Source organism: Gasterosteus aculeatus, chromosome 3, assembly GCF_964276395.1.
Source record: "Gasterosteus aculeatus chromosome 3, fGasAcu3.hap1.1, whole genome shotgun sequence".
Classification (NCBI taxonomy): domain Eukaryota; kingdom Metazoa; phylum Chordata; class Actinopteri; order Perciformes; family Gasterosteidae; genus Gasterosteus; species Gasterosteus aculeatus.
This window is the reverse complement of record NC_135690.1, coordinates 6,032,214-6,045,058: the sequence shown is the minus strand read 5'-3', so window position 1 is coordinate 6,045,058 and position 12,845 is coordinate 6,032,214. Positions and strand designations below refer to the sequence as shown.

General features: G+C 41.3%; 1 protein-coding gene across 1 annotated transcript in view; it reads right to left on the bottom strand.

Annotated features, from left to right (window-relative positions):
* LOC120815746 (phospholipid phosphatase-related protein type 4) overlaps positions 1-11,106 on the bottom strand; it is a 34,083-nt gene extending 22,977 nt beyond the window's left edge. The window contains exons 1-2 of the mRNA XM_040170678.2: positions 10,677-11,106; positions 794-979 (exon numbers count right to left, since the gene is read on the bottom strand). Of these exons, the coding sequence (XP_040026612.2) occupies positions 794-979; positions 10,677-10,760 (270 nt within the window). The 5' untranslated portion in view covers positions 10,761-11,106. The remainder of the gene's footprint in view (positions 1-793; positions 980-10,676) is intronic.
* Positions 11,107-12,845: the final 1,739 nt, after the last annotated feature.

The window sequence follows — 12,845 nt, the reverse complement described above, 5'->3', positions numbered from 1 at the left end:
ATTTTGGCCTTGGCCATTGTGGTTTATTGCAGCAAGTGAAGTGAAGTGATCTATGTGGACTGCGGAGGGGTGACGCCATGCTAGACACTCTTATTATAAGGCTCTGGTAGTGACCTGTCCTGTCAATCTGCATGTAGCCCCGCCCTAAAGCATCCCCTGCTTTATGGTCTGTTTGACTCTTAATGGACTATAATTTAACAAATGAACTTCATGCCGTATTTATGAAGACGTGAAACTAGAGATTGCGACCATGAACTCATGTTTACAATGTTCTCACATTCTCAAGTTTTCACAGTCTACAATCACAGTTTCTTTTGCCACCAGGAGAGTCGCCTCCTGGTGGCCAGTAGGGAGAATGCAAGTTTGAGACGCATCTGCATCGGTTTCAGCTATTGGAAATTGCCTCCTGAGTCTGATCCAGTATTTTACTGCGCCAGTAAAAACACTACCTGCCTGATACAATAATTGCATGTGCTTCCAGATGTAATATACTGTGATGCTTGTAGAAAGGTCTCCTTAAATGTTGTAGGTTTTTGTACTTGTCGCCACTTAAATTGTACTTATAACGCCACTTATCTATAGCAAATTGTAAATTGGCTTATTTGAGGAAATTGCACTTTCTTGTTTCTTGTTCTTCTGAGTTTGTACCTTATGGTTGAATGCACTTATTGTAAGTCGCTTTGGATAAAAGCGTCAGCTAAATGACATGTAATGTAATGTAAAATGTATACTCACAGCACCTGTTTGCTAGCTGTAGCTAAGACGAGACGTCCAGTTTGGGCTGATTACTTACCGTAGCGGTGGGAGCGGCGAAGGCCAAGCTGAAGAGCAGAGGCAGAGTGCAGACCTCCTGTCTGGGAAGGATGTAGGGCAGAGACAGGCTGCGGTCATTGCAACTGTACCCAGAATGCACCGGCTGGAATATGTCCGTCAGCTCCAGGAAATAGAGACTGACAACAGAGGACGCCAGGATGGGGATCTGGATTTAAGGAGCAACAATACAAGTGAGAGAATAGTTCTGAAAATGTATTTTATTTATTCTATTAATTTAGCCCCAACTGCCATGCAATGTTTTCCCTGTCTCTGTGAATGAAAGAGTACGTTTCTAGACCAGTTCTGGATGAAAAGCCTCGTCAGTCAGACGTGCTCGTCTGACTGAGGAGAGAAACAGTGAATATATCTGAATGAGAGTTTCCAGATTTTCTTTTAATGATCCGTGCCATCAGATAAAGATGGTTTTCATCAGTTACTTTTTTACGCTGTGATCATCCATCCCGATTATCTGCAGCAAAATACACAATTCAAATGATAAGAAATAATAGATGGTATAAATGTTATTGAGCTAGCGTTATGAAGTCAGAGGTCAAACATTAAGGAACAGGTGGTTGTAAAGGTACTCTGTGAGGGACAGATGGTCTAGAGGATTAAATGGTTCTGTCCTTGTGTCTTCTGACCACAACAGTTCTTCACCAATCCGTGCCCTGATGACAGGATACCACATATAGAGCCACCTGCCCATCAGTACCAGACACTCACACCATTCACACACCGAAGACGTTAAGTGTCCTGCCCAAGGACATGCGGGTCAGCAGAGCCGGGGATTGAACCACCGACTCTCCACTCACCCACAGTGTCCCTAAATAACACTCTTTGCTTTTAATACAAATATACTCATAAGGTTAGCTGAATACAGACACAGAGACACAAAGCCGCAAATAGAATATTATATATATATAAGCTTACTGTATTGTTTAATGATTTATTGTGTATATTTAAGGATGGGGACCTTGGTTATGTGCTGTGTACCACTGTGAGGGTTTGGTTTTGCTAGTTTGGTGAGTGCAGGTGGGATCCACAACTGGTACTTTACTGGTTCAAAGACCAGATCCACAGCCGGTGAACACGAGTCGTGTTTTCTGCATTGTAGAGTGACGGTTATTGTCTCATATCGCCATATCGTATAAGATTTACATGCTTTAAGTCTTTGCCTCTTTCCCTTTTTGCGTATTGTTTTACCAACATGTAGCAGCCTAATGCAGCTCCTCTGTTTTGGACCTGCTGCGACGATGACGTCATTCAATTGTGAGAAAAAGGCGCTTCAATGTAACATAAATGCTTTTCCATATATTTCACATATCCCATATCTTTAGTTGCTGCACAATGAGCATAATTCAGAAATTAAATGATTAATATTCCCCAAATTCCAATTAAGTAATACATAAACTTCTGGCGCTTACAGCACACGTCCTTACAAACACAAATAGATGTCCCTACACTTGTGGTTTAGTACTTGACTACTGGCATGTTGAGTAAAGACCAATTATGGGACTGAAGTTTGGTTATTGCTCCCTAATCCCAAGGTGGTGTCTCATTATCGTTTTTAAATGATCTTATTGGCATTAATAATCGTATTGATGTCTATAATTTAGTTTCATACTTGTTAATGAGCAAACACGCTCCTAACTGGGCACACGTTCCAAGAAATATTCATCAAGGGACAGGATTTGAGTTCAAAAGACATGTATAAGACATTTCTAATGGGCTCAAGACAATGTTTTGTAATACATAGTGCCGTAAAATAATGATTGGCTGGGTGAGTGGAAAAAGACTTGGAAAAGGATTGTGTGAACCATCTGTCCATCATTGTGTATCTTTGTCCACCCAACAAGGCAACCAATCAGTGGACGACGTAAAGGAGCCAGTAGGTCAATGGGGTGAGCAGCAGTATCATGAAAACCTCCATGGCTGTTCTTTGCAGAATTTCCAAAATGCTCCTTGTTTGTTAGAACAGTGACCTCTCTGTGTCGTCACACATACTTGAATACGTCCAGAACTGCCAGCAACTCATGGAAGACACATACGCGCTACTTAAAACCTGACATGGTGGACTATTCAGTGTTAGAGTTGCCCGTCCTTTGATCCGGGGCGGTCGATCTGTCCTTGGGCAGGACGTTAAGCCCCTGCCATCAGTTTATGAGTGGGTGAACGATATGTAGCATTATGACATGTGGTATTGAAGTGTAAGACATAGAAGAGCGTTCATAGGACTATGAAAGTGATTCTCGTGTTGATTTCTGTCATTGGCTGTGGAAGGCTCTCTGTTCCCTCAGTGGGGAAACCAGGATCCACACCACTAGTATGGGATCACTAGAATTTAACATTTGCCAATGATTAGATGTTAACATGTCTACAGTATCGCTAGCAGCTGTGAGGGTGTACCAAGGATGTGAGCTAAATACAAACATCAATATGGCCAAATGCTCCCCATGCCAATGTTCAAGCTATGAACACAACAGACACGGCCATCCACAGAGCAATGGCTGCGACAAGTCTGATATATATTTAAGCCGAGGCATCCGCTCAAATATATATCGCACAAGGAGGCTGAAATGCTCCTGAATGTCTGCCACCATCATTAACATTCACTGCATTACAATTACTAATTTTTCTTAAAGTTGCAGTTATAAAGGGTTAAAAAAGTATGGTGATATATAGGTACAGATTTCTTATTTTTTGGATTGTGTAACACACACTCTAAAGCCTAATATTGATGATTTCCTGCCTGCAGGAATCCTTTATTCATTCCAGGTGATAAATAAAAACAGATCATTTAGTGTAGGAGGGTTTACAGAAACAACTGCATGGGTGTCAGTCAATAGAGCTGCTATCTGCCCGAAGGAGCTGCTCACCCACCTACAAGATTTTCTATATTCTGGTGGGGTGGGGGTAGCTTCATTCCTATCATTTTCATGGAAACGCACTTACATTACAGGTCATTTAGCAGACGCTTTTATCCAAAAAAACTTACATTAGACTTTAAACCCATGGCTTTTTCACATTTTTGCCTTGGGAGCAATTAGGGGTTAGGTGTCTTGCTCAGGGACACTTCAACATGGAACATGGGGCAGCCTGGAATCAAACCACCAACCTTGTGCTTCCCAACACACCTTCTCAAACCCCTGCACCACGACGACCCCATGGACTTAAAGTCTGTATCTACACAGATTTCACATAGTTCACTTTATAGACAGAGCAATGAAAGGTGAAGAAACCCCTTCGTGAAAAGGGGTACGACCCTGTGGGGGGGCAGATGTGGTCACCAACGACAGGCCGACAGAAAAGGATTCATTAATACAGCAGACGCTGATGATATTGAATATGTACAATGATTGCACATAAACTAAATCCAGCTTTCTGTCGTATATAACAGTGTTTAACACATGAGCCAACTGATATCTCTGTAAACTCTCAAACAAACATTAAAACAAACATATAAGACATACATAATAACACATAAGAGATTAACAGATAAATCAAAAAATATGTCATTAAGCAAATGTAAGATTTTGTTTTGCCAAAAAGTGAACAAAATGAGAGAACTAAGCCATTTCTGAGTCATTTTTGCCAACTATTTTGGAGCATTGCTGTAAGGTTTGCAAAATGGAAGCCAAGCACCACCTTGGTTGGCCGTCCACCACATACAAGCAAAATGAGAGAAGTCTCAAGTCATACAATCATACGTCAATCACACATTAGTATTGGTATCTCTAAACAAGATCCATATTTGAAGCATATTGAGGGATCAGTAATTTGCTTCTTAGGAATACTAGAAAATGAAAAATATATTTTTAGGGTGGCTCAAAGAATCCGCATGTAACCCTAAACATATTATATCAGGTTTCTACCTAAAAACCAGTGGAGCTAACGTTACAGAGATGAGATTAACTAGCATTTGCACTTCTTTGCTACGCTCGACACCACGTGCATACGCATGCTGCTTTTCAGTGATTACAGTGAGTAAAAGACCTAAAGCTTTGCAGGAATAGTGTGGTGGTTCTCTTACTGTGAGACGGTGATTTGTAGCTTACTCTTTCACCAATATCTTCCTAAGTTATTTCTTACATTTGTTGAAAGTTCCTGAGAAAAGTCTACGTGTGATTCATGACGTGTTCGTAAACAGCAGAATTGTGCGCAGGTGCAGTCTTAGAAAGATGACTCCCAATATGTCGTAAATTGAAAGCTTGTGCCCCGTTGCTCCTATTTAGCATTTTTAGCAGATGGCAGGGCCGTGTGCACACTCAGCGAGATGTCAAAAAGACGTGGGAAAGACGGTGGAGGCCTCGACTCCAAAAGAAAAACTTCAGTAGTTCTGAAGTGGGGATATTGCTGCAAGAAGTAAGCGCAAAATGCAACATCATGTTTAGTAGCGCCAGCAGTGGCTACAAAGCGGTAAATAAAACCGATGCATGGAATGCAATTACCCATGCAGTGAATGCTGTATCCGGAAGGCGCACAACCGATGGAGATAAATTCACTTGTTATTGGATGGCAAGATTCCTCGTTAACATAATCGATGTGAACTAAAGGCAAAGCAAGGCTAGTTAATTTATATAGGCCTAGCACACCATGGCAATTCAAAGTGCTTTACAAATGAGCAGAGGTTTAAGTGTAGTGTGTATTTATTAAAACAAACAGACGTGTAATTATGTGTAAAATAATAAAAATATTTTTTTGAAACGTAAACGGTATATCTACTTATTTAGCGCACACATGTCAGCTCTCAACTGTGTGTAAGAGTGCTCTTGTGTGTGCATAAATTCTGTTCTTACCTAAGAACAAATCCCAAATAAGAAAACATTGGTAAATGCCAGAATCTTCGTGAAAACTAAGTAAAGTGGGGATTAAGCACAAATTTCTTTTTAAGAACATTTGGTGAATGAGGCCAATTGTGTTTTTCACTAAAATTGGATCATATTTATTCAGGGACAGCGGTCGGTGGCGGTGCGTGCTCCTCGCTAACTCTCACAGCTAGACGCAGGAAGACGTGGCTTAGAGAAGGATCACTTGTCATTATTTTTCACATTAATTATTGTGTTATGTCAGAGACCTTTTTGCCTTTGAACACCAAATTTAAGTTCAAGTGAGGTAATCCTCATTTAAAGTCCATGAGGACAATGGAGATTCTCCAGATATTGTGTAGGCCTACATGTGGCTGGAAGAACATTATGCCTCCAGCCACAGCTGTCACAATTCTAATCCTTAATGTAAATGATCCGGTCTGGATTATGTAATGCATATTTGATGAAGTGAGTAAAACAATGATCATTTTTGAGTCCCATAGTCAACCAAGTCTTAGTAGCCACTGTGCACACAGAGGAAACCAGGCTGCAGCAGGGATGTTTTTCTACTCTCAGCGTCTTTAGCCCTGAACACACAGATGTAAAAATACACCCCATTCAGAGGGCCATGTTGCCTAGCAGCCAGTTGGAGGGTAGGATGGTGTGACAGTGTCTGAGATAGAAAATGTAGTGGAAACCAAGCTGCTCTGGCAGGGAGAGAAAGCAGAAACGCACATAATCAAGATGGATTCTAATTGTTTTTTTTACCAAAGCCAAGAAAATTGATACACAGTATACGATGTGAGCTCTGTTTACAGTTAACGTGGCAATATTTCAAGAAAATAATAAAATCTGCCAATCTAAGTGCCAACAGGCTTTATCCGCCTTAGTCATTTATTCATTATTCACTGTGCCAAACACTTAATTTAAAGGATTGCCTATAGCATGGTCAGATCATGGTTTGATCATATCCTCCATTAAAGATTAGTTTGAAAACTGGTACGGGGAAAACTCTACCAATATATGAGCAAGTCTGATGCACATAACACAACCCGCATAGTGAGTTTCAACTAAGCGCTTCCAACCCCTTTTGTCAAAACGTAATTTATCTAACAATTGTGGTCGTCACTGGATGTCTGGCAAACAAGACAAGACACCAACATGTCTTCTATGTAGACTCACAAAGCCTCTTCAATAATGAGCCAACCTTCAGTAGCAGAGGTTGTTCTTCCTGAGGCAGCTGAAGAAATTCAACCTGCCAAAGACGATGATGGTCCACTTCTACACGGCCATCATCGAGTCCATGCTCTGCTCCTCCATCACCGTCTGGTACGCTGCAGCCACAGCCAAGGACAAGGGCAGGCTGCAGCGTGTCATCCGCTCTGCAGAGAGGGTGATCGGCTGCAATCTGCCGTCCCTGCAGGACTTGTTCGCTTCCAGGTCTCTGAAGCGAGCTAAAAAGATCGTAGCCGACCCCTGTCACCCCGGACAAAACCTGTTTGTGCCGCTTCCATCTGGCAGGAGGCTGAGGTCCATCAGGACTAAGACCTCCCGCCACACCAACAGTTTCTTCCCGTCGGCAGTCGGGCTCATCAACAGAGCCGGTCCCCCACTGACTGACTCGGACATCCCACCGGTCACTCCCCTTCATACTCCACATGCACCGGTCACTTTCACATACACTTACAACACAGCGTGTAGAGAATGGCTATCTGTTCGCTGGTTCACTTTATTTTCAACTTTTATTTTAATTTTAATTAATTCTTATCCTTTTATTTTAGAATTGTCTATTCTATATCCCCTAGCCCATAGCCTTATATTTTATTTTATACCGAGTCAAATTGTAAATTTGTAAATTTAACATGCTATTGTCTTGCACTATGTTGTCCATTGTCTTACTATCTGCTGTTACGCACCAACCGCCAAGTCAAATTCCTTGTATGGCAAACATATTTTGGTGATAAATGTTCCTGATTCCTGATTACAAATTCCCACCGTAATTGGTGTGGAGGCAGGATTGAACTGGCAATCTGCACACCGCCAACCTTTTTGCGCACTGGCCTGGAGGTGAGGAGTTCCCCGAACACTTTCTAACATAACGAAATCTAGATTAGAAGTTATTATATACTATGTGAGTTCACTACAACACGTTTAAGTTTAGCAAGCCTCTTGAAATTTTTTAAAAACATCCCTGATGCTTAGGGAGCTTGTAATGACCTGGCGGGAACTTTGCTCTTTATTACTGACATTGATAGCATACATAAAGCCTTTTGTTAGATTTTTCTCTGAGCAAATATTGACTCAAATATTTTATTAACTGCCCAAATCCTCCCGTCAAAGCCTTAATTGAACAGCTATTCTTTGACAGTTTGTTTATTTAGTTCGTCTAGCAGTTTACCACTAACACAAAGTAGTTGACTGCTGAAATACTGTTGGGATATGTGTATCCCTGATGGGTTGTAGCTTAAATATTAATGACACCCCTCAATTTTACAATTGTTTTAGACTAATAGGCTGAGGAAGGAAGGAAGAAAAAGTTCAGTGCAAACCGAGAATGAGACGTCTCAAGACTAGTTGTTAAGTTAGAGTTGAATGATTTAATATACATGTATCAACCTCCATATGTTTTTTTATGTGTCAATTGTATAAATTTTAGTATTTAGTATCTATGCTGGTTAGTAGGCAAATCTTGCAAATCAATGTGTGAACTGATTTATGGTGATATGCGATACACAGGATTTCAGTATAATGTATTCACTGGATTAGAATGACATCAGAATCGATTGATATCATTTCCTCCCCTCTAAGCCAAAAACCGACTTTGTACTCATTTAGTCACTTGCTAACAAACGCCTTTATTTAAACACATAATAACAAAAAAAATTGAGATTTGGGATATTTCATGTAGCACAAGCAAACCTTCAAATGTCTAAAGCTTTGTTAACCTCATACCGTATTCCAGGCATCTGACCAAAAGCCCATTCAAAAAATAGATGACTTTGAGGCAAGGGAACCAGAAGTACACAGTGCTGACTAACTTGGTGGTTTTAGCTATGGCTGTGGAATAATATAGACCTAGCTTACTAAGGCGATCACGTTTTAAATTATGTGTAACTGCTTGATAGCAACTGCTGTCAATGCACAACAATAATCAGGTTTCGACCTGAATAAAATGTTAATTATATTGCTTTAATTATAATGTGTGGCAGACAACCTCCACCATGGCTCCTTAAACCCTGGCTGCCTATTGCCTTCTGAGCTATACAAGCATGTAGCAGCCTGCCACGTGACAGCCCCAAAATCCCAAGATGGCGTCTCACAAGCAAGCTGCCGTTTACTGTGGATTGGCACAGTGACCCGAGTCGCCAACACATGGGGGATGGAGCAATGCAGAATTTACAATGAGAGGACGAAATGTGTTGAAACATCATGTGATGCGTGATATACAGTATATATTTTATTTTTTAGTGTTCAGGGACACTATGAAAATACAATATACACTTTATTTTGACATAATGTCTGGCAGTTCAGACTATCTCGTTGGTATAAAGCAATATGTTTTGATATCGCAATATATCGTATCGTGACACGTGTGGAGCGATTGTGAGCTGCTTGCCAATAGACGGCCCAAGATTCACTTCAGCAGCACTGTGCAAAAGAGGCTATTGAGTTGCATTACAGTAATGACCAATCGTGTTGGAGCTGTTCCTATATTTAAGGACAAAATGCCAGGTAATCTCAAATTTTGCCGCTTTAATTTTGGCCAATTCTTTGTCCTTTTTTTCTACCGGTCATTAAACTTAATGGAATGCAATCCTTTAGACTTATGAAATATGGTCACTGCTAACCATGTAAGTGCTTTAATGTATGTGTATTACAGCAATTGGGGTTGCATGGTAATTCACTGAATTGAATGTAAAGATACTGTGTCCATTTGTTGCAATATGACCTGCAAGTAGCCAAAGTCTCTTCTAACCCCCCCTAACCCCAAATCAACAGCTCGTGATGCAAGCAGAAGAAATTCAGTAGTCAGACTGGCAAAATGTGATTGTCTTTTGCTGATCAACTCGATGGGAAGCAGGGTCGCCCCTGAATTGCGATACAGACTAATAATTGAGGTCCCTTAAAGTAATCACACAGCAATTGTAATGTGTGGAAAATATTGCACAAAAATAAACAACTATGACTAAGACTATGTGTCCCTGCATAGTCTCTAGTTATGTCAAAACAAAAGTCACCATTAAAGGCCACAACTATTGCAGCCAACACTTTGCTACTGATCATTTTGGATGTAAAAGACGTGCACATTGTGGAGCTTCCAGGACAGCTGGGGACGTAGGAACTGAATGCAGCAGCCCTGTAGGCTTTAGTCCCGGGGCGAGTAACAATGACTGAGACAGAGACAGAGGAACACAGAGATGTGACGGCGACGGGCATTTCATCATACTGATCATTACATTTTGACTAAATGGTGCGAATATGGCAATATATCCAAGTATGTGAGCATGTTTGGATAGTCGATGTCATTCCGTCGTCAATAAACACAGTGGCTCTCTCTTCCTTTAAAGGTGTATTCACGGATGATACGTGATGATAAGCACTCTTTCATAACCTTGCATCACAAAAAGCATTCAGGCTATCCTGTTGAATGCAGTGTCACTGGCCGGAAAACAGAAACGAGGTGAATGCAGATTCTCCGTTTCACAGCAGGATTAAACTCGATTGTGGTACCAGCAGAGCAGCCAGTGAACCAAGCAGCACAGCAACCATCGCAAACCAGCAGCAGCGTGCAGATCCAGTATCATCTCATCTGATACATACACACATGCAAGATACATGCAAGATACATACATACATACATACATACATACATACATACATACATACATACATACATACATACATACATACATACATACATACATACGTACATATACAATCCTTAATACATACATACCTTAATACATACATACATACATACCTTAATACATACATAGACATAGATGGAATTATGGATATATGAATTAATAGATACAGAAAGATAGATGAATATTTCACCTCTACAAAATAAAAGCACGGCAGCAGAGTGACGCTGTCCTTGGTCTCGTTCCCGCCTTTCAGACGCTCCTTGGCGCGAGACATAACGAGCGGCCGGTGGTCTCTCCCGTTGTCGGGAGACAGGGACCCGTACTTGATTCCGGTCGTAATTTTGGTGATATTCCGATGGACTCCGGTTCCACCGAGCCCTTAACGGCAGACCATCGCCCGGTGAGGTGGGCTGGACGTGTCGTCACGTGATAATGTGGTTTCTCCCTAAACGCCTGTAGAATGCGTGTTTCTGGGTTTCGGCCGCGGCAGGACGGACATTGTCTCCCGTTGAGAGGAAAGGACGGTCGCCCCCGTATCCAACCGCTCTCCTCCGGCTCTGAGCAGCCAGCAGCGGGGGGGCAGCAGGCAGGGGGCCGTGGGTACTTACACTAACAATAACGCTTCCTGTCGGGCTTTTCAGAATACACACTACACGACTATTTCTTAGCATAAGCAGCATGAGGAAAACTATTAGTATTTACTTAGTGCTGTTATCTACAGAGCAATGGTGCTTTTAATTTGATGGCAGAATTATAACAACAATCCTAACCACATCCATCCGCAGGTGATACATCAGGTGCAGCGGAAACACGAGAAGATCTTTTTTATTGAACTATTTATGCTGAAGTGTTGTTTTATTTTGTAAACTGTGCTTCATCCAGAGGAAGGCTGCATTGTTTTAGGGACAGACAAATGCAAGGGAGGAAACTGTAACCCTTTTCTGGAATTGACTGTAACGTGTCTCTGTTTATTTTGTTGACTTATTGCATCAAAAATGTATTTTATTTATTTACTTCAGAATATTTAATCTCTTGGAAAAGTTCTCAAGATTCTACGTGTGTTTTGTGAAATGAGCAAAAAGCTCAAAATAATGATAATGATGATGATTTCTTGGCAAAGTTCTTAAGATTTTATGTGTGTTTTGTGAAATGAGCAAAATAAAGCTAAAAATAATGATAAAATAGATTATTGTTCTCAAATACAGTGTTGGCATTAAAAAGTCTCTTTTTTCCACCAATCCCGGGGTCCGGGTCCCAGGTTGAGAATCACTCATCATTCCCTTTAGCATAAAGTATAAAGAGAACCACAAACTTCAATAATTGCTCGATGTAACAAATTGTTAATCGTTTTATTAACTATTTCTGTGTCTGGATTTTATCCACACGGTAATTCATCTCCTCATTATACAACCTTTGGAGAAAAAACAAAAACCATGGATGTTATGTCAGAAGTGTGCTAAAAACCTATTTTCTGCACGGGTAGGCACGTGTGTGTGTGTGTGTGTGTGTGTGTGTGTGTGTGTGTGTGTGTGTGTGTGTGTGTGTGCGCGCCCCCCGTTACTCGTGAGGATATGTGGGGCGCACAGCCCGGACGCACCGGCTTTAAGCCATGTGCCATGTTGTGGCCCGAGGCCACTCCCTGCAACATGTTGTTTCTAAAGGAGGTATGTCATTGTGTCATTTGTAATCTATATAAACGTATGTTGATTGACTTGACTGTATCTGATTGCATCAGCAAAATCTAATGGAAACCCTGAAGGGAACGTGAGGGGAAATGCTGCTGATCCATTTCCTAAAACTGGTTCCAATGGTTTGGATTACTACCCTTAAGCAGTACATGTTTAATTTAAACACTGTATCTGAAACGTATCCATAAACACAACCAAATAATGATACCATAACACATGGTATCAAAACTGAACAGGTGTACAGGAACAGGTAAACCTAAAGAGAACATCACCTAGAGTGAGTGAGTGTGTGAAGATGTCACGACTGAGCGAATCCTGGAATTAGGAGGCAGGCAAGCGAGACTTGGTCCAGGTAAAAAAGTTTTCTTTATTTGTAAAAAAAGGAAGTTTCCTGATACATGTCTGATTAAACAGATGAAAAACAAAACAAAACCTAATTCGTTAACTGAATCAACTCCACATAACCTCATCTAACACGTGCCCTCAGCTACGCAGAGATTCCACCATTTTCCCCCCAACAGTCAATGCCCTTCACCTGTATAGCGCCGTCAATCAACCCGCCCCAGGTTGCACCATGTGCACAGGTGACACCCATTATGACACTCTCCCCCCTGTATACCTGGTCCAACCGAGGATTTCACTGCTGACCCCCTCTAGCCTCCAGCACACCT